Source organism: Crocodylus siamensis, chromosome 1, assembly GCF_052110815.1.
Source record: "Crocodylus siamensis isolate JL-2025a chromosome 1, ASM5211081v1, whole genome shotgun sequence".
Lineage (NCBI taxonomy): Eukaryota > Metazoa > Chordata > Crocodylia > Crocodylidae > Crocodylus > Crocodylus siamensis.
The window spans coordinates 49460114-49482062 of record NC_143395.1 but is presented as its reverse complement, the minus strand read 5'-3'; the positions used below and the strand labels follow the sequence as shown (position 1 = coordinate 49482062).

The 21949-nt window shown below is 44.8% G+C and overlaps 2 protein-coding genes across 3 annotated transcripts; both read right to left on the bottom strand.

Moving 5' to 3' along the window:
• Positions 1-283: 283 nt before the first annotated feature.
• Positions 284-9454, bottom strand: PTP4A1 (protein tyrosine phosphatase 4A1). The gene is made up of 5 exons (XM_090034500.1): positions 9314-9454; positions 5166-5258; positions 3187-3317; positions 2483-2557; positions 284-1657 (listed from the first exon to the last, which is right to left on the bottom strand). Exons 1-5 carry the CDS (start codon positions 9416-9418, stop codon positions 1540-1542), a joined length of 522 nt encoding a protein of 173 aa, XP_089890626.1. The 5' UTR covers positions 9419-9454; the 3' UTR covers positions 284-1539.
• Positions 9455-9719: 265 nt separating this feature from the next.
• LOC149872795 (uncharacterized) lies at positions 9720-20219 on the bottom strand. Of its 2 annotated transcripts, none has more exons than XM_090034505.1 (2): positions 19982-20219; positions 9720-9861 (listed from the first exon to the last, which is right to left on the bottom strand). In XM_090034505.1, the coding sequence occupies exons 1-2, from the start codon at positions 20018-20020 to the stop codon at positions 9769-9771; spliced, it is 132 nt and encodes a 43-aa protein (XP_089890631.1). In that variant the 5' UTR covers positions 20021-20219; the 3' UTR covers positions 9720-9768. The 2 variants fall into 2 exon arrangements, with proteins under 2 accessions (XP_089890631.1, XP_089890628.1); XM_090034502.1 differs by having other exon boundaries at positions 9723-9864; positions 19982-20207.
• Positions 20220-21949: the final 1730 nt, after the last annotated feature.

Sequence of the window (21949 nt, the reverse complement as noted above, 5' to 3'; positions counted from 1 at the left end):
CCCTTGAAGCATGGAGAATAACAATGTGCAGTATGTGGTGCTGCAAATGTGCTCATCTGGATGCAGCCAGACAGGCCAAGCCAGTCAAAAGCGTTGTCACAAAATTCTGTATACAGTATTTCTTTAATGTGTATGTTTATCTTGCTTACCATGTCACAAGAGAGGGGACATTTGGACCAAGAAAGAAAGCGGGTTCTCTTTAAGTTAGGCTCCTGGGTACATATATAAGATTGTAGATTAAGCACACCATTAAGTATTGAGCCACTGGAAGTGCTTCAGCATACTCAGTAAGTGCATTTCAGTCTTTATTTAGATGTTTAAGCTCTCGCACTAGATTTTACAAGCTGGTGAACACTGGCAAAATTATTTCTCCCACAGAACTATAACCACACATTCCCAAGACAGTATAAATATATGGTTGAACTAACATTAATACACATCACCATTTTATCAATTACATAATAAAACAAAATTATCAAGTATCCAAATATTAAGTTACGCAGCTCAAAAGGCATACAAAATATTACAGAGATCTGCCCAGTTCATTGCAGAAACTCAAGGAAAAAACAAAAATAAATCACACTTTCAACAAAGCAATAGTTGTTAAACAACTTTCAATAGGTACAGTAAAAGAAATTACAAGATCTTCAGAAATTTTATGATTAAGAATTGTTTTAGCAACAATAACAAAGCATTTCTACATTTTAAAAAAATATTTACTAAAGTAAAGGGCATATTCTATACTTCCTGCACAAGACAAAGGCAACATTTTACTAGAAATATTAAATAGCCCCTCCCAACCTTTTCAGGCCCTCTGCTAAGTTGCACATCAAGTGCCAACATTAATTTAACTGTAAGGCTTTTTGTCTGGAGACGTTAAAGACTTGTGTGCTTCTGTACAATGTAAGGGATTATTCTCTACATGAGAAACCAGAAGATTAATGATATTTGTAAAATGCAGAGGTTTAGATAACAGAAAGGTATACAGACACTGAAAATCACTGTAAGTCTTAGTAAAATCAAAGAGTGTGCAAATCCTGATAGTCTAGTGCGATTGTGGGAGACAAACATACAGTGAGCAGGCAGAATACCATAGAGGCCCTATTCTCAATATTGAAATGATTGCAAGAAAAAGGATGAAGTAAGGTCCGGACAGGTGGTAGTTCTTGAATCACAAGGACTACACTAGTTTAAAGAAACAAACCTATATATTGTTCTGGGCGTTTTGGCACCTAATCTATGTCATAGTGACAGATTTTAGTATTGGAAAATACACAAGTAAGACTCGGTTGCATGATTCAAGGACAGTTCAATTGGTAAGTAATGAACAAGTAGACTTTCTGGGTACAACAAAAATGTTTACATGCTCTCCAACAGATGGATATTAATCTAAACATAAGTTGCATTTTTGCCAACCATTTGGTCTATTAGTACTCCTAAGGAAGCCTCCTTAAGCTACCAGACATCCTTCTGCATGTAATCTGCCCAATTCTAGTCTCCATCCTCTATCTCCAAAGTAGCAGTACAGGCAGCCTGGCTTTACTGAATACAACAGGTGTTTCGGTGACCATTAGAGTCTTTAAAACGCAGACGCATTTTGGGACGATATTTCTCCAAATACAGAAGTTGCTTGCTGTTAAACGCTCCACGTCTCTTCCTAAGTGACAGGAACAGAAAATGTTTTAGGGTTTTTTGGCCTTTTTCAGACTTACGACTCATGAATATAGGCTTTGTGTGGCTACTTATAAACAAGGGCCTTATTTATGATAGGAATCTAATTCATCTTATTCCCAGGACTGAGGCCAGATTTAGCTAAACTTTGTATCAGTACAAAATTGTAGAGACAAGGTTTTCAATGTCACTACCATGAAACTTGACAGTGTAGCTTTGCAATATTAAGTGTAACATTCTAGATAGTCAATCATGCAACAAAACACTTAGAAGCCTAATCACCAGATGGGCAGTGCCTGGAATGACCATGGACCAGTTCCAATCCAGTGTCTGGGGCTGGCACAGCAAGCACTATTCAGCTCCGGGGGGGATTGGTAGCAGGGGAAGCCCAGCTCAGTAGGGAAGGCAAAGGTAAAGGGCAAAGGGGGCATCACTTATCAGGGGAGGGGGGCCTTAATCCAGTCCCATAGGGTGAAGGGGGCATGACTCAGCCCCATGGAGAAAAGGGGGCATGGCCCAGATCAAGGGGAGTGCAGCCTGGTGGACAGATCACATGGGCCTTGGAAATTTGGCAAAGGGAGAGGATGGCTGTATTAATGGCCACTGCTCCCCTTCCACTAAATTTCCTGACCCTGGGGAAGCCAAGTGGACCAGATGCAATGGCTCAGTCAGCCATATTTGGCCATGAGCTAAAGGCTGAGCACCCCGGTCTAAGATTCTTGGATAATACCCACATAAATACAGATTGTATGACCAAGGAACAACTCTGTCTTTTGATTTAAACAAATACAGACACCAATTCTATACTTACTGTCTTATGAACTGCACTGCATCTTCGTATTTCATTCCACACTCAATCAATGCAAGAGCAACTAACACTGGAGCTCTGGTAGAAAAGGAGAAGTCTTTAATACTGAACATACAAGAAGTCAAATTTGTCCCAAGATAGCTACAACTGTAAATAACGTTCAACGGGGCAAAATCATTCAAGATAATGCAGTAATGCTGAGGTTTTCAAGACATTAAGCTTCTGCAAAATCATCTTGAAATGTACCAACTTTTACATGGATTTAACATTTGTTTCAATTATGTCACTATAGCCAACTGGTTTCAAAAACTATTCTACACAGCTGTTGACTTCTAGGCCCATAATTCCATGAAGAGAATTAATTCAAAAGAACTTTCACAGTTGCTGCTCCCAGTGACACTTTTGGTTACAAGAGTTTCCTTACCACCATCTTAATTGTAGTATTGATAATTTTATTAGGAAAAAACCCCCCAAATGTTTTACCCTAGCTAGTAGGCTTAGGACTTGTTTACATGTGGAGTTACTCAGTCATAATTATTCACTTTCAGTTCACACCCTCTCTCAATTTGGTACAACTTGGGCATGTAGGACTTTGTTTTATGCACAACCTGTAAGTTCCAAGAGAAATATTAATACTGAGCAACTTTAAAAACCTAAGCGACCCTAGTTCTAAAGAGTTATTTGATGGATTTTAGAACTTCACTTACCTCCCAAGACCAGCCACGCAGTGCACAGCAATACAACAACCAGGTTCTTCACGGAATTTCACTTTCAGAAGGTTTAGCCAATCATCAACGATCTGGTTGGATGGTGGAGCACCATCATCAAAAGGCCAATCCTAGCATTCAAAATAAACAAATAACTTCATATAAAGTAACACAGATTCCACACGTGTTTGGTGCACCAAATACAATGAGAAAAATAAAGTGGTTTCTCCTCAGTTGCTGTTCTTCCCTCCATTTAACATTTTAGAAAGCCTAGAATTACTGAACTTAGACCTGAGGGGATTAATTTGAAAGATATAATTTACTTTGAGTAGTCTAGCTAGTTTTGAGCAGAAATCTCCCTGTCAAACAAAAGTACCTTTATTCTCCTTTTACTTCTATTAGTTCTGGGGATTCAATAATTATTAACCTGGAGCTTCAGAAACCTTCAGATGCAGGTTTCATTCTGCAGCAATGTGCAACATATATCTTTTTTATGGACAGTCACATTTCAGTGGCCAGAACACTAGGTTCAGGGCTTACCTGAATACAAACTTCTATTAAAGAGGTTAAGTATCATACATACAATGACAGAAAGGCTGGAAGTAAAAGCCGCAGTTTTAGAAATTTAGTTTAGAGATGTAGTGTAAGCTCATTTTTAAAAGTTAACATGAATCTAATGTTAATTAACGTTAACTAAACTCTGTCAGTCCTTGTAGTAATGCCTCATTTTAACCACGAACGTATGAAACTAGGTTTTCAGATGTACCCAGCAGAGGCTGTACAGGGGCTCATGAAACATACCCGTCACCCTTATTTATCAACTTAAAATACATCCATCTCACCTCCAGTGGCTGTACTGGCCAGGAGCTTCTTTTGGACTCCACACTAGGGGATTTCACCAGGCAAAACTGGGCTGTATAGGTGCCAAAAGACACTGCCGAGCGCAGCTGTGCTCAGTCTTTGTCATTGCTACATGGTTTCAAGCTGTGGCAAAAAGTGATGTTGTGGCTGTTTCTTGACGGTTTTTATGTAGAGAACAGTCTCTTCTACAGTCAATATCTGGCTCAAAGCCTTTTCTCATCTACTAATGTGGACAGAACCCCTTGGCATGAAGTCGTGCAATACTGGAAGAATGAGTATAGGACAGGGCTCTGGGAAATCTGTAGCACTTCAACAGACATAACACTGCTCAGATCTACTTAATACTTTTACTTGGTGCTAGGGGGCATTTTCCATCAGTGAACCACTCAGGAAGTGAATCAGCATGAGCAAAGGTGGAGAATTCATGTAAGCATGGTCCTTAAGAGTTTCATGAGCTCGCTTCATACAAGTGGTGTGGTATGGCTCCCCAAATCCTACCTATCATTTATGCGGAAGAATCATTTCTGTTCCAGTAAGAGGGAACTTCTACTGCCACAAGATTTGTCTCAAAATCACTAGGCCAAGTTTAGCCCCTAGAAAAAGTAATATTCCCATTAATAAGAAGCTTTCCCTATCAAAGTAGAAACGCAGGGTTTCAGAGCAAAGAGGTTAGATAACCCTTGAATTTCCAATAAGAAAACAAGTTTTCAGAGGTAAGGATACTCAACATAAAGGTTACCTGTTCACAGTACAAGTAAAACTGTAATGATAAGAACTGTAAGCACCTGCACAGGTAAAACAACTTTGGTGGTGGGAAAATCTAGAAGAATTTTCTTACTGAAGACTGCAGATGGATGTAAAATCTGTTACAAGGATGCTCAGGATACAAGTATTGTATGCAAGAAAACTGGGTTTCAAGATAATAAACTAAGAACTGGAAAGTGATATTTAAATTGCTTAGGTTCCATCTTTTTTCCAAAATAACATTCATTTAGAAACGTCTTGGACAAATGCATTAGAAATTCAGACAAATTGAGACCTTACCAAAGACATTATGAGCTACTAAATGCTATATGATGCTATAAAGAACTTCTAAGCAAATTTTTCAGATCACTCACCAAAACTTGAATGCCTTCTTTTTCCACTGGAGCTGTGTCGTAAGTGGCTTCACATACTCTCACCACTGTGGTAACTCCATACTTCTTAAGTTCCTGAGGAGGAAAAAAACATTTTTTTCTACATTCTGCTAACTTTTACCACTTGGCTTTCCCAGCAGGACACGTCTAAGTACTTCCTACACTTCAGCTTACTAATAAGGTTTCAAAGTTTCAATAAGATTCCCTCCAACCCAGACAATAGTCTTCCACCTAGTAAGCAATGTTTTTATGAATGCACCTGCTGTGCTGATTTCAAGCATGCACCAAAATAACATCAAAAGCCCTCACTGCTTCACCTCTAAAAAAGTTTCTTCAAATTTAGTGCTCTCTTTCTGGCACTGCTGAAGTCCGAGTACACCGCTGGTCCTGCAAATTCTTTCAATGACCAGATTTAAATTACAGACCAAGAGGTGCCCCTAAAGATAACCTATTCACAGGAATCTACACTCCTCTCAAAGTCAGCCTTCAAAGAACAAATTTTAGACAAACAGTAAAAATCAATTTATTGTCAATTTAGCAGCTAATACGCTTATCCTGTAGTACAGTGGTCTCCAACCTTTTTGGATAGATAACTTTTTGAATTAAAAAGCAACCCAAGATCTACCCTACACCACCCTGACCCTCAAGGTTAGTCTGTGGGCAGGGATGGAGGGGGCAGATTGAAACAGAGGGAGAAAAAATTATTTGGGGGCTAGATCCCCTTCCCTCCCACCAACAGGTAAGTCTGTGGGGGAAGAGGCAGAGGGAAGGGAAAGGGCTGGGGGGGGGCAAACTGAGGCCTCAGCAGTAAGGGAGGGAGCAGGGAACAGGCAGGAGCAGGGACTGGGGGGGAGAGGGTCTGGCTGGGCCCAGCAGTAGGTCAAGTAGAGGCTCGGAAGGCACATTGTCCCTCTGGCCTCCACTTGACCCCCACTTCCCCCAACCCCAGCTCCTACTTGTGCCCTGCTCTCTCCCTCACCGCTGGGGCCTCAATCTGCCCTCCCCCACAGTGGTGAGCGAGGGAATGAGCAGGGACAGGCCCTGCATAGGCAGGGCAGGTGCAGGACAGAGCCATGAACATCTTGTATGGAGGCTGGGGGGGGGTGGGGGAGGGCACATGCCAGGCTTTTCCCAGCACAGTTCTTTGGCTGCGTGGCAGTGATGCTGGCAGCTGCAGCACTGGGAGCAGGTGGGGAGGGGGGTGCTACAGCAAATTTTCAGGTGCCTGCAGCTCTGCTCCCAGCACTGCTGCTGCCTGGCTCAAGATCTGTGCAGCCGAAGAGCTGCACCAGGAAGAGCCAGGCACTGCCCCGGGTCCAGCCCGCTCCGCCCCACATGTACATCTGGAGGCATGCGCCCCCCATGCCCTGCCAGGCTGCATGCCCCGCCCCACCCCCCGCCAGACAAGTCGCTTGCGGCTCTGTCCTGCATGTGCCCTAGCTGTGCAGGGTCTTCCCCTGCCTCATTCCCTCTTTCACTGGTGCGCATGCACCCCTCCCCATTCTTGCTTCAGCCACTGGAATCCTGCAACTAGGCTGCCTTGCAGCCCTACTGCTACCTTGCACTGGGGGGCAGGAGCTAAGCCCTGTTAGCCACCCACTTCCACCATCTATACAGACCACGTCCCCTGCCACTGGGTGAATGAGGCCCTGGCTGGGTCAGGGGAGGATCAAAGCCTGGGTGATACTAAAACATTGTTGTGTTTATTTATTCCGTGTGGCACATTAGGAGCTATGCTAAATTGCATCATTGCCATTATGATTCTGTAAGTATTTTTACTTTTAAAAATACCCTAAGCATTTTGGAACGGACAAGTCGCATACATTACTAGCCTGTGAAATTATGTAATATGGTATAATTTCCCAATTTACGACTGGCCACATCTTACATTTGTGTTCTACAAATAAGGCAAGCTTAGCATTTAGCACAACAAGGCTCTTATCAGGACAGGGATCTTGAGCACCACTCACTACAAAAATAAAACTCAAGAAAAATCCTAACTAGCCCCCCATAATAGTCAGTGTCTGGAATGGAAGAGGAAGGGATGCCTTAGCTTTAGATGAGGGGTGTCAAAGATAAGGCACACAGGTCACATTTGGACCTTGCTGTCCCCACATCTTTTGAGTTAACCCACATCATGTGACATACCCCAGCCCATTCCAAGGCATAAAGCCCAGGACTCAGGATCTGTTCCATGGCCTATTCTGTCCCTATGTACAACATAGTCCTGGACCAGCCAAGAGCGAGTGCCACATGCATTGGATCTGGCATGTGGGAGGCAGGTCTGTGAGCCCAGTCCAGCAACTTATCCAACCTTTTAATTGGTAAAGGGTGTCATTATTTTTATTCAGAACTGGTTCTTGTGATTTTGTGAGGCAAGAGCATAAGAGCTTTATCTACTTATTATGGCACAGGTTAGGCAGGGTGGCACTCTCTCCCTATTAGAATACATGAATAGGCACTCTTGGGATCTGGGATTTATATTCTTTAGCCAAAAGCTTCCTGTGCAAAGGATCAAAACAAAACTGTCTACATCAGGGGTTAGCAACCTACTGCCTGTGGCAACCCAGGCAATTGGCGGCATTCTGCAGCTACAGAAGCAGTGGTGTCCCCAGGGTCCCACTGGCTGCCTCATTCTGTCCTAAGCATCCACTAATTACCAGAAGAATTGTAGAGATCTGCAGCCTGTGGCAGGAGCTGGGTTGCAAGCAGTGGCCTGTGACAGCAACAGGTTGCTGACCCTTAGTGTATGCTGGGCCTGAGTAACACCAGTTCAGCTCAGGCAGCACAAAATACATCACAAGCTAGATTTACTTCAGCACACTATGTGCTACCATGACTAGACTGCTACCAGCATGCAAGCTGGCTAGTTTAAACATCACTCTACCACACTGCAGTAAGCTTGCCTTATTTGCATATCCAGTACCTACCACACAAGTCTGACTCAATCCACAGTAATTATTATTAGTCTTTTGAAGCAAGGCACCAGTGACACGCACTGTATAGTGTGTGGCAAAAGTTTCTAACCCCTTGATGCCTGGTACTGGGCCACGAAAGTTTGGCTGCTGGTGTACAGGAAGGTTGGCTGCTGGACTGCAAGTCCAGAAGTGACCAGCATACTGCGGACCGGCAGCCAACCTTTTGTTTATTTTTTTATACTGAGAATAAAAAAGGGTTGGCTGCTTCTCCGCTGGTCACTTCAGGACTTCAGTTTGCCAGTCCGCAGTCACTTCCACTCCATGGTCTAAAAGGGTTGGGAACCACTGGTGTGTAGTCATTCTTTTGGATGTTTTGTTCCCTCTACAAGAGCACAAAGGAAAGCTTCTATGGGAAACCCAAATGTTTCAAAAGTAGATCTCAGGCCACATTTACAAGGCAATTAAAAAAATGCAACCAAAACAGATTTAGACACCTCAAAGTTAATTTTGTTTTAAAATGGCTCCACTACCAAATGTGAACTTGTGCCAAGCCAGATTTCAGCCAACATGGACGTAGTTGGAGTCCCAGATATGTCTGTGTATGTCACACAAATTCTAAAACTACTGTGGCTCCGTTGCTACAGCTGATGGCCAAACTAGCTTTATTTAGACAACTTCTGCATACCCAACAAATACTTGCAGTCACATCTAATTAGTACCAGATAGTTTTTATATATCGCACTTTCCTCTCCCCATCTCTATGGATTAATGGCAGTGAAAATCAGCTGCTTAAGACATGACAAAATTAAAAAACTGAGTGATCATTCATTAACAAAAACCTAATAAATGCAAGTTAACTGTGATCCTGTCAACGTTCTGTCTTGTTTTAATTAGATTACATATCCTCTACTTTCTGCCCTGTACCTGTTGATCAGTAATAGTACCGTTATGATCATGCTTATGGTTCATTAAAAAATAAATATACTGATGCAATTTGATAGAGGAATGATTTTCATGAGCACAGTAATTCTGTACAACATGCCTCACTGCTTGCAAGAATCACTATGACTCAAAGTCTGAGTCAACATGAAGAGCACTTAAGAACTGAATCCCATTAGTAAATACATTATTAAAACACATACTGTTCTAGGTTTTAAAAGCATTGTATTAAATTTAAAAACAAAAAAAAAAAGCATTCCATCCAGACCTTACCTCTATAAATTTGTTTAAGGTTGCATTGGTTGGATTGTGTGTGATAAGGAATCTCATGTTCTTGTAGGTGATTTCCACAGGAGCTGGGCGGTTCATTCGGGCCATATTAATTTAGTTAAAAAACATGCAACAAGATTATGAAAGGATTAAAAAATTCTAATACAGAAATGATGTAGAGAAACTGAAGTCTACTTCACTATACTCCACTTGAAATTCTCAGTGCTTGGAAGTATGAAGTTGGGAGCAATGGGAAATGAAATGAACCTCCTAACAAGAAGCAGCAATTCTTCAATCCAGTAATACTGAGGCAAAAGAAAGGCAGTGCACTGAGGTTTACCCCATCCAGGTCTGAACTCCTTTGTAAAATGCGCTGCCAATTTCAATTCAACACTTCTTATCCTGGTTAACCACTCTTAGGGGGGCTTCTTGGTGGAGTAGTAATGAATTTCTACAGTTCACTTGTCTGCATAGAGGTCGTGCTGTGCCTGGCAGTAGTCTCCACTGCCCTTCAGAAACTCCATAAATGTGTGACCAAGAACACCACAGAACTGCTGTAAAGAAGGGAGAGAAAAAAAAATGTTACTTCAGCTACTGTTCCCAAGTATATGTAGAACTTAGCTCAAAATATTAACACTTACTAAAAAGTAAAACGTAAATGCATATAGAATAGATTTCATAGACGTTACGGCTGGAAGGGACCTCAAAGATCATCAAATCCAGCCCTTGCCCCAGGGGCAGGAAGTCAGCTAGGGCAAAAGGATCCCAGTAAGATGAGCATCCAAGCATTTCCTGAATGAGTCCAGAGTAGATGCCTGTACCACTTCTGGAGGGAGTCTATTCCAGATCTTGGGGGCTTGGACAGTAAAGAAATTTCTTTTTATGTCCAGTCTAAAACGGTCTTGGAGGAGTTTATGACTGTTGGCCCTTGTTTTTCCTTGGGGTGCTCTGGTGAACAGACGTTCTCCTACTTATACATCCCTTATGTATAGTTACAAATCTAGTATAATTTCAGGCAGTGGTCACCAACTGGTCAGCCCCTGACAGTTGATCTCAATGTGGGGGGGCTAGCCTCCCCAGACTGAGATCAACTGTCAGAGGCTCTGCAATTGGCAATGGCTGGGACGCAGGAGCAGTAGGATGCATGTGGCTGGGATGAACTGTGCCCCTTGTTGCCAGGGCCAGGCAAGTAGGAAAATACCCCCCCACCGCATCTCCTGCCACTGGGCAAGTGAGGCTCCGGCCAGGCCAGGGGTGGGTTGGAGCCCAGGCAGCTTGTCCAGGCATGTGGGGAGGTTCCCGCCACTGCACGCACACCAGCAGTGGCAGCCCCCACTTCCCCCCTGCATGAGCCACCCAGGCTCTGACCCTCTCCGGGCCTGGCCAGGGCCCCACTCACCCCCTAGCCACGGGAGCCTCAATCTGCTCCAACCCCCCAGTAGGGGTAGGGGTGTGGTAGATCCTAGACTGTCCTTTACTTCAAAGTGATCTTCACCTTAAAAAGGCTGGAGATCACAGATTTAAGGTATCATATTAGGATTTTGTTTTCTGCCTATTCAGGCTTTAGTATTTTATTTCCAGGTATCAGTGCTTACTTTTACTCAGAAATGCTATTTTTGTTTTAGCAACACAATGTTTTAAGAGTTGCAAAACCAAAATGTTTCTAACAGAACTTTTATTCAGCAGTTGTAATTTTTTTAAATGTAGCATTTTTCTAGAACTTTTTAGAATGTCAATCAGTCTTGATTTACTAGAAGAGCATCAGAAAACAATCACTTAGGCTATGTTTCTTGAGATTAGTGCAAATTATATTTATTTCATCTCCAATATCTGCAGCATGTTTTAACATAACTTTCATTCTCTAAGTGGAATTCACACCTCTGCCTTGCCCTTTAAACACAGATACTATGACACTTGTTTTCCATATAAGGATCATTTCATGCTCAGAGGGTGTTTTCCTAACCACTCTAAGTCCATCCTGTTCTGAATGGGTATTTGGAATTCAGGAATACTAAAAACACCAACTAGCAGTAATGTCTTCATGAAATGGAATAAATTGCTAAAAGGAAAAAAGCCTCTTGAATTTAATTTACTCTAACCTCTTAATTTAAAAAGTAGAACCAATTATTTCTACTTTAAAGATGCGAACAGAGTTAACTAAACTCATCTGCTCAGGAGAGGACTAGAAGTGAAACAAGAATTTCACACACTATATGTACACTGTCAGCATTGTGGGGAATCTTGCACACCACATGCCTGGCTCTAACAAATATTATTAGTCTAGCCACCCACACATTCTTTACTGCCAAGTTATTTTTAATAAAAAGCTTTCTAATTTTAAAGCATGTTGATTTTTTAGTAGCGACAATATGCAACAGGTCTACTGCTTAGGAGATACTCTGGCTTATGTTAATATTCTAGTTCCCATTTAAATTGTTTTGTTGATTCCCCATTTTGTAATTATTCAGTTTCTTTTACTGTAAGCCACCTAACCCTTATTGGGATGGTCATCATATAAAACAAACAAAAGTTATTCCTGCTCACTAGATCTGCTTTATGTTGCAAAAATGAAGGTACTGGATTATATGGGCATTGCTGGTAAGTCTATCACAAGCTGCTTTGAGGAAATTCTAAGCATTTACATGCAGATACAGATACTTAAGTGATAAGAATAATCATTAATCATTATAAACTTGATTTATTGTGATACCTCATGCTACAAGGAGCCACTTTGTGCTCAAAATTAACACTGTAAGTAACATTCAGAATTCCTTGTTCTACTTTTAGGGAACTATAATCAGGGAAGTGGGTAAACATATGCATGCAGTGCTAGTCACCTACTATCCAAAGGACTAAAAACTTGTCCTCTGCAAGGAGACATGGGAAGGGGTCTGCATCAAAGTCCAGGGAGTCTATCAATCTCCACACAGTTGGGCGAGGTAAAAACAGGGATTTTAGTGTTGCCTTAGATGGTTCTCAAGAGTTTCAAATTACAGATTTACTGTTAATATAAAAATGTGAGGTTCCACCCAACTTGAACATAGAAGCTTTATTTCTTGGCCTCCACCCATTTCTCTGATGCAACAATGGTCACTGTGACTATGTGGCTGGTCCTTTTAAACAGTAAGAGAACTAGTAAGTGTTATCACTGTTAAAAAAAAAAAAAAAGGCCCTGTTTTTAGCACCCCTCTTTAGATTTGAGACTATAGCATATGTGAAGAGACAGCAGGGATAAGTTTCACTCCATCTACACCACATTTCCACAAAATGAGTGTTTTCTCCCAGGAATGCCAATCTCTGCTTCTGAAGCAACTCACCAACCTTTCTAAAGCATAAACTGACATGATTAGAAGGTTCGTTCTTGTGAATAGGATACTGAACAAGTGTGACACAAGTTAGTGTTTTGTCAGTATCACTATTCATTTGCCAGTCAGATACTGAACCCTTATTTGCTAAAACCACTATTTCATTTCCATTAGCACAGAGGCCTCAGGAGAAAGTATAAAGGTTAGCGGTGTTTGCCCAAAAAGATAACAAGCAAATAGTGCAGATTGGTAGCTTTGTCTGATCAAAAATGAAGTGACCCCCATCAACATTTTAACCTCCTTGGACATTCTAACTATAACCTCAGCATAGTTATTTCTCAAGCAAATCTTTAAAAAGCTTGAATGGAAAAAAAAATAAATCAATGAGCAACAACAAGATACCCGCAGACTGAATTGTATTAAGTATAATGTAAGCAGAGCTGTCCAACTTCTGGGCAGTTGGTGGGGAGCACCCATTGTGAGGGACCATATCGCATGAAGCAGAAGCAGCTCACCCCACCATGCATGCAACAGCAGCACCCTGGCCCCCACCCACTACAGGAGCTACTGCAAGAAAACAGCAAGAAGAAGGTGGGCTCACCCAAAGAACTCAGATGCTGCAGCAGGAACAGCAGCAGGGTGGGAGCAACGACAACCATACAGAGAGCTTTAAGTCCCCAAAGCTGATCCTTCAAGGTCTATCTATATCAGGAGCGTGTAAAATACAGCCTTGGGGCCAGATCTGGCCCACCAGGGCATTCTATTTGGCCCATGGAGCCCCTAAAAATTTAGAAAATTAATATTTAATTGCTCCTGGCTGCCTGTCAAAGATGACAGGAGCCAGGGGCAGCAGTACCCAGGGGAAGCTGGCAGTACCCAGGGGAAGCTGGCAGCAGGACCTAGCAGCAAAGCCCACCCAGCCCCAGCCCCACAACCAGAAGCCCCTCCCGAGCAATGGCTTCTGGCCTGGAACTGTAGAGCTGTTCCTGCTTCCCTGCACTGGAGAGGAAAATGCAGCCCTCAACATCTTATCAAAACTCAGTAAGCAGCCCTTCACCTGAAATAAACTGCCTGCCCCTGATCTATATGCAGCCCATGGCCTGCCACTTGGGACTGCCCTAATCTAAATCAAAACTACAGGATTCTTATCCGGTTACTTGGATTAGTTTCTATAACTCCTATGTCCCTGGATTAGCTACTTTGTTTTTCCTCTCTCCCATCCACCTCTCCCAACAGTGCTCCCTTCTTTTGCCTACCTTCTGTATACTAATCACAGCCATCTATTCAGAAGCTCTATTTCTTGCAGTCCCTTCATCTCATGAAGTAAGCAGCTACTTAAGAAAGCTTATAATATCTGATTTAGTCCATCTATAACAGGCTTGTCCAACATACGGCCCGGAGGCCGCCATGCAGCCCTCCAAGCTGTTTTCTGAGGCCCGAGTTGCTGCAACGGGAAACATAAGTAAACACTGTACTTTCATTTCAGGGGGAGTGATGTGATACCACTTCCTGTGAGGTCTTTGAATATGGCTCGCCAGCCCACTGAGTGATAAAAAATTCATGATCTGGCCCCACATAAAAAAGGTTGGACACCCCTGATCTATAAGGTGTAAATCCATCCTGCCTTCTGCAAACTACCTCTTCCCATTCAATACTAACAGATAACCAACAAGTTAAGTGGGAACACACCACAAAGGACTTTGAGAATAAGCAGTTTGTTTGCTATTACTGAAAAGGATGATCCAGGGAAGCAATGCAAATAAAGGACTGACTTTATCTGAAGTACAAGAGAAACAACAAATTGCAAAAGCCTGAGCAATATTCTTGAACTGGATGCAGAGAGATGGAATTTGACTGCAACCTCTTTTTTGCTAGGCTCAGGGATCCAGATTTTCCATTTCCCATGGAAAAGGGAATAAACTAGGAATTTTGCCACAGATTCGTATGATTAAATTCACATGATTTAGCTATATATCCCTCAAGTCAAACTGCATCTCTGAGATGTCAGAGGCAAGCCAAACAGATCTACCTCTGTACTCCAGACCTAGACTCACATGCAGGGAGATAAACTGTGTTTGCAGGTGATGAAAAATGGGCTGAGAGCAGTTTTGTGGGAGTCCCACAGATAGTTAGAAGAGGGTGTTGAAGATTTTCCTAAGGACATGCTGAGCACAATTAAGCATGTGGAAGAGAATAAGAAATCATGAGTAGGCTCAACTGTGTCAAAGCCATCCTGCTAGGCAAGGAAGATGAGAATGAAGTTCTAGTTCCAAGACTTAGTAGCTAAGCACACTGCTAATGAGTTTGGGAACAGGTATGTGACATAAAAATAGTGGAAGCTAAACCAGAGGAGTTTTAGGATGGAAACAGAGGAAAGGAACTCCAAGCCGCATATTCTGACAATTGCTTCAAATGATCAGAGAAACTAAAGGTTGAAAGAACCAGTACATTGGAAAGGCAAGTGGATCAAGATTTTTTTTTTAAATAAGATTGAGACTAAGGATGCTGGTAATGCAAATAAGAGTTAGAATACAGCAAGATGCATCTCAAGCAGGTCCAAGGAGGCGATACTCCGCGATACTCCCCCTCTATACGGCACTGGTCAGGCCGCAGTTGGAGTACTGCGTCCAGTTCTGGGCGCCGCACTTCAAGAGGGATGTGGACAACATGAAAAGGGTCCAGGGGAGGGCCACTCGCATGATCAGGGGGCAGCAGGGCAGGCCTTATGAGGAGAGGCTATGGGACCTGAACCTGTTCAGCCTCCACAAGAGAAGGCTGAGGGGGGATCTAGTGGACTATTACAAACTAGTCAGGGGGGACCAGCAGGCACTGGGGAAGTCCCTGTTCCCCCAAGTACTGCCAGGAGTGACCAGGAATAACAGTCACAAGCTGGCAGAGGGGAAATTTAGCCTAGATATCAGGAGGCGCTACTTCACTGTCAGGGCGGCTAGGATCTGGAACCAACTTCCAAGAGAAGTGGTTCTGGCTCCTACCCTGGGGGTGTTTAAGAGGAGGCTAGATGTACACCTTGCTGGGGTCATTTGACCCCAGTACTCTTTCCTGCCATGGCAGGGGGTTGGACTAGATGATCTACTCAGGTCCCTTCTGACCCTAGAAACTATGAAACTATTACCCCATGGAGACTAGGAAACGGGCCTGGATCATTGGTGAAGAAGGAACTTCTGTACCTGGGGCAGATGAAAAGAATTTTAGAAAGGGAAAGAAAGGTCAGGTTCTATGCTTCATTTGGAAAATACTGGCAAAGTCCTGTGCAGAAAGAGTAGTGGAGGCAGAACTGTACAGTACTAGTTTCCATCTAGCTAGAGACCTCATCTACCACAATTACCTAGATTTCAAGGCAGGTCCTATTGTAGGCAACCAAAAGCCAGGTCCCATATGGAATTGGGGAAGGGTGCAGAGAGGAACAAGAAGCTCTAATTGTAATGATTATAACAACCATGCAATCAGCACACTGGCTGAAAAAGGACTTATGGAAGTCGTCACTTGATTTCTGTCTCAGGCTGGACAGGCCACTTGGGGCTTTGGCAGCAAATAACTAGAAACAAGTACCCCTTGGGGGTCTTCCTAAATAGCCAACCAGCAACTACAGCAATGAGAATTGTTTTAGTTCTGTGAAGAGCACTGTTAGGATACAACTAGCCATAGATGCGTTCCACATTTCAGGCAAGGGAATGTTTGAGGGCAGAGCTCACACTTTGGCAGAGAATACAGTTTAGAAGGAATAAGGTGCACCAACCATCTGAAGGAAAACATATCTGAGCCTGAGAATAGAATAGCATCCACTATCCCAGCAAGGAGACTGTGATGGTTCTGGAATCCAAAAGTTTCTATTCTATAACATGGGGATTTCAAGGGCTGACACATGGACTTCCTATTTTCCTTAAAATGTATTTTGCTTCAGGAGAAAACAGACTAGTTGAAAGACTGGTTCCAGTTAAAATTTCAAAACCACCTCTAGTTGATCTCTTAGATTAGGCCTTACAACCACCTTATGTCTGCAAAATGCATTGCGGGGGGGAGGGCAGGGAGGTGCATCAACTATAAAAGCACTGAATTCATGGATTGTCTTAACAGAGATCATTAACTAATGGCAAGTTTGGATTGGAAGGAGCGTATGACAGTGAGTAAAGAGGAAGTCTGAAAGAATAATTTCAAGATTCTATGTATGCAAAGTAGGCTCCTTAACTTCCACGGAAAGAGATAACCTCTTCAGAATCTAGATATCATAGGGTGCAAAAAACTAAACATGACTCTCAACAAATATATGATATGCAAAGATCACCTTAAGGAATACCTTGCAGCATATGGAATACAAGCTCAAAGAATTGCTTCCAATGCAGCTACAGTAATGTTTTTAATATATAAGTCTCCACTGGGTCAAAATTGCAGGCCTGCCAATACAATAAAATAACCCCCTCCCTGCCATTTTGAGACATCTTCCTTGTGGACAACTTGATACTTTACAAAATGATTTATTGTACTGATAGGAAACAGAAGTATTTATCCAGCCAGCATCCAGGCAATCTGATTTAGCACATGCAGGTCTGGAAACAGAATGGAGGCTGGTCAAAATCCAGGTAAAATCTCTTCCCAAGACTTATTTCACCTAGTATGGATTACCATGATTTAATGTGGCTTTATTAAAACTGATCTTGCACATAACCCTGGGCATTAGGGGATTCTAAAGAAAAACCCTAACATGAGGAAGACATTTTGCAATGAACCTAGATTCTCACCTGTCCTGGAACAAGACATTTCTTGTTGTCTTTGATGGCAAGTAGATGTATTATGAGCCATACTTTTAACAGCTTGTTGAAAACTGGGTAACTTCTGGAAGCATGGGAAAACACCTCTCTGCTTGTTTACTTGAGAAACTATAGACATGGGTTTGTTAAGATCTGAACCATGGCATTTCACAGAATGTTATCATGCCACACAATCTGACCCAATGTCTCATAGTTCCAAAGACATTTGCATTTTCTCTCTGAGTTGTAAGACAAGTACTTTTGAGAATATAGTCTTTAATCTGGAAATGATACCCAAAAATCATAGGGAGAGAGGCTAGAAAAAAAGAGTATGCATTTTTGAACAGTCAGGCACTGTAATGAGAATCAACCATTATTCTAGTTCTGACCTGCTACCAAAGTAGAGTAAAAAAGTTAAGGAGTGGCAGGATAAAAATCACAGACTCCATCTTACTAACCCAGACAACAAGACTGAATTCACAGACAGCTGGACAGGCTGCCCTACCTGTCCCCCTCCCAATCTGCCATGTACTTCACACAGAGCCTGACTGTGCCACAACGTGTCACAGGTTCACCACCCTTGGCTTAGACTACAGAGATGATCATGCCTAGAAAAAAGAACATCTGGAACAGAGGTTCTCAAGCTTTTTCTTACTGTGTACCTCCCTCTCAGATTTACCAGCTGCCTGTATACCCCTAGCAGCACATGCATTATATTTTAACCCCTTAATGCCAATTACAAAAATTAAATCCACTATTACACAATTTTACCTGTGTACCCCCAGGGGTAGGTATACCACAGTCTGGGAACCCCTGAGCTAGATGAACAAGAAACTTCCTAGAGTTTGTAACACCATACTGCATACTAAAAATATTTCATGAAGAAAAGTGTGTCTTTGTGGTTAGGAACGGGCCCGCAAAAAACCTCAGCCTGCACTAACTCATATGTGCAAGGAAGTTTAATTCAGGACTGGAAATGCAGTTATGTCCCTGCACATTTGTTTCAGTAATGCATCATCATGCAGTGTCCACAAAAAGTTAAATTTAAGGTACTCCTTTCCCTTAGTTGTCCAGGACATCTTGGCTGTATCAGATTTTTTCAGAGCAAGGACTGTTTTGTACAACTGAGCATACTGTTGACACTTCAATAGCAAGCCACTTGAATAGCTTAGTCAACCATTTTTCATCTATTTCAAAGTGAAAACCTGGGAAGCTAGTTATGGCATTGCATAGACACCAAGATATAAATGTTAATGTGCATGTATATAGATATATCTATATATATAGATCCCTCCCCCCCACAATACAGAAATCTTACTTGTTGAAACAGATCTAGATATTTAAATAAGAAAACGTGAACAAAGTTATAAAGAGCATGAAGACTTTTGTTACAGCAGTTTGGGCCATGTATATAATAGTAAATAAAATATGGCACTGGTCATATAAAGCAGGATAAGCCAATTTAATTTTCAGTAATAACCAGATGTTTCCATGAAGTCACAGCAACTTGTTGGAAGAGACAGACAGACTCCAGGTTGAGTTATGGTCCCCAGGTCAGAAAGTAGAACCTGGATTCCCTATTTTCTTCTGTTCATACCAGATCTACTGAAGGCAGTGGGAGTGTTACACAGCAACCAGAGGAAAATTCAGACTTTACCTAATAAGCGTTATTTATTTAAGACCTCATTGGTACACTCAGCACAAGTGAGAACGTACAATCTCCTTGTGGACCATCACTACCTCAAATCTCTTTCACCCATCTTACGCATTTCCTTCCCTACAGCAACTCTCCATCCCCACTCCTCCTAGAGGGCCCCCGGCACCAACGCGTCTGCTGCCCCCTTCCTTAAAGGGGTGGCTACAGGACGGGTGGCTACAGGAGCACCCAACCTCCACATCCCAGTGTCACCTTCCAGCTGACAACCCAATGAGAGGAAAGGAGGTAGGAGCCCTGCTCTGAGTCACTCCCTCCCCTTGCTCCTCTGCAGGGAGACATATTGGAAGGTTCTGCCTAGCAGCCAGGAGGGCTGGAAACTCTACGGGGGGGGGGGGCGGGAATTAAAAAAAAAAAAAAAAAAAGAGAGAATGGCCAATTTGCCAGGAACCTGCCCCACTCCCAGAGACGGCGACCCAGACAGGCGCTGGCCTTTCCCACGCCGCCACTGAGCAAACAAAACTCGTGCCCTTCTTCCTTCAGGTGCTCTCTGTCCCCCAGCGGCCAGGACCTCCCCGGGGCCCATGTACGGCAGCAGATCCCAGCGGGCCAGCTCGAGCCACCCCGTCCGTCGGGCGCCCCGTGCCAGGGCCGGAGCCGCCAGGTCGCCATTTGAGGAGCCTCCTCCTCCCTCAAGCTGAAGCAGGCACCGACCCCTTCCCCCCGCCTCCCGGGCCCCGCCGGGAGCCGCGACACCCTCCCGTGCCCCCGGGGCGATCCGTCCCCAGCCCGGACAAGCCGAGGCTTGCTGCGGCCGGCGGCGACCCGGCGCGGAGCCATTTTGTCCGCGCAGCGCCGCGGAGAACCGGGACCGTGCTCACAAAGCGCCTTTGTGCCGCCGCCCCCCGCAACAAAGAGCCAACATGGAGGCGGCGGCGGCACTCACAGGACGACGGTTACTCATTGAAGACTGTAGCCTGATCATGCAGCCGGGGTGCGGGCGCCACCGCCGGGGGCAGGAGGAGCGGAGCCGGGCGGCGGCGGACGAGGCGCGGCTGGAGCGGGCGGGCGGGGCGCGGCGCGACGGGGCGGCGGCGGCGGCGCTGGAGCATGCAGCTGCGGCGGAGGCTGGGGCGGCTCTGCGGCGCGCGCGGCGGGTGGGGGCGGGGGCGGGCTCAGCTGCAGCACGACGGACCCGCCGGCACCGCCTCCTCCCCCCGCGCGCGCCCCGCTCACGCCGCTCGTGACGGGCGCGGCGCCGGACCAATGGGAGCCGGCGCTCGGGCGGAGGAGGGCGGGGTCGGAAAGGCGTCACGAGGCGGAGGCAGCAGGCGAGAAGCGGTTCGTGGATGGGCGGGCGAGTTTCCGCGCCAGGCTCGGCCGCCCTCAGCCGGCACCGACCGGCCGCCGCCGCCGCTGGGGAAAGTGCCACGAAGGCCGCAGCGGCCTCGCTCGACCCCGGGGGCGGCCCGTGCTCTGCGCCGCTGGTTGGACGCGGTCCGGGACAGCCCCTCTGCTGCGAGCTCCCGGCCCTGTGGGGCTGCCTGCGGCGCAGCAGGGCTAGATTTGTGCCCTGGCGTCCCCTCAGGCAGCCCCGCGCCCGGCTCCCCCTGTCTGCTCCCGGGTGACCCGGCCGTGGGCTTAGTCCCTCCTGGGAAAACTAGAACCCCTCCTTGGTGTGGAGACCAGTAAGGGCTTTTTCACTGCTTCCTCGGGACAAATACAAACGTAACTGGGATGGAAACAAGCACCATAGGTTTACAATGGGGAATACCATACTGAGCACCCTGGACGGTGCCTGCCGGCCCCTGAATGAGTCCAGTGAGTGCTGGGCACTGCCCAGGGAAATAGTCTGGAGGAGGGACAAGAAAGTGGTGCTGCAGTGTTCAGGAGGTCCTCCAGACTAGAGCCTCCTTCCTGGTTAGCTAGATCTGGAGCTTAGCCAAGGCCCAGGCGAGGTTGACCAGGAGGTCCAGGGACTTGAGGAGTGCAGCCAGCACCGCAGCAGGAGATCCTGGAGGAGGCAGTGAAGGAGCTGCAACCTGGCACACTCCAGCTAGGCCTTGCATCAGGGTCTCCCTCTGCTCACAGAAGGGATAGGTGTTCGGGCCGTCTGTAAAGCGCGCCAGTAGTGACAGCTCCGTGGAGGAGCTGCCAGCTGAGGTCCCAGGTGCTTGGTGGGAGCAAGGTGGAATACAGGTTTGTCCACCTAGCCAAGATGGCTAGGTAGATGAACTACTTTGGTGCCTGGCAAGATGGACTGTGCAAGATGGACCTCTGGTCTGACTCGGGAAATGGCAGTTTTTATGCTCTCTAGAAGGGCAATGGCTGTTGAATAAGATTTAGTGGCTTCACAGTCCCTTAGCTGGCTTCTGGGCGGTGGCAGAAATAGAAATGCTGACAGAAGAATGGAGGGTACTGCTGCCACAGAGGCCTTTTGAAGTATGCACACACATACTTCCTGCCACCCAAAGTTTTGTAGGGCTTTTGCTGGGTAGAGTTCTGGGAAGGATTAAAGAGGTAGTTTACCTGCATTAATCCATGCTAATCTAACAATGACAGCTTTTGTTTACTGTTTTTATTGCACATGGGACTGATCCAGGGCTTTAATGATGAAGTTACTGCCTTTGTCAGAAGGCTGCAACATCTTTTCAGTATTTTATACTGTAGGTGAGGGTCACAGGCAGCTGCTTTGAAATCCCTGCTTCTTCAACATGTGGCTGAAACGCACTCAAATATAGCATCATAGAGAAGTAGGGCTGGAAGGGATCTCCAGAGGTCATTTAGTGACCCTCCCCTGCCTGAGACAGGATCATCCCTATCCAAACCATCCCATACAAACCATTATCAAAACTCTACATAAGACTGCCACGAGTCAGGGCAAGACAGGTATTCTAGACACACGAGTAGCATA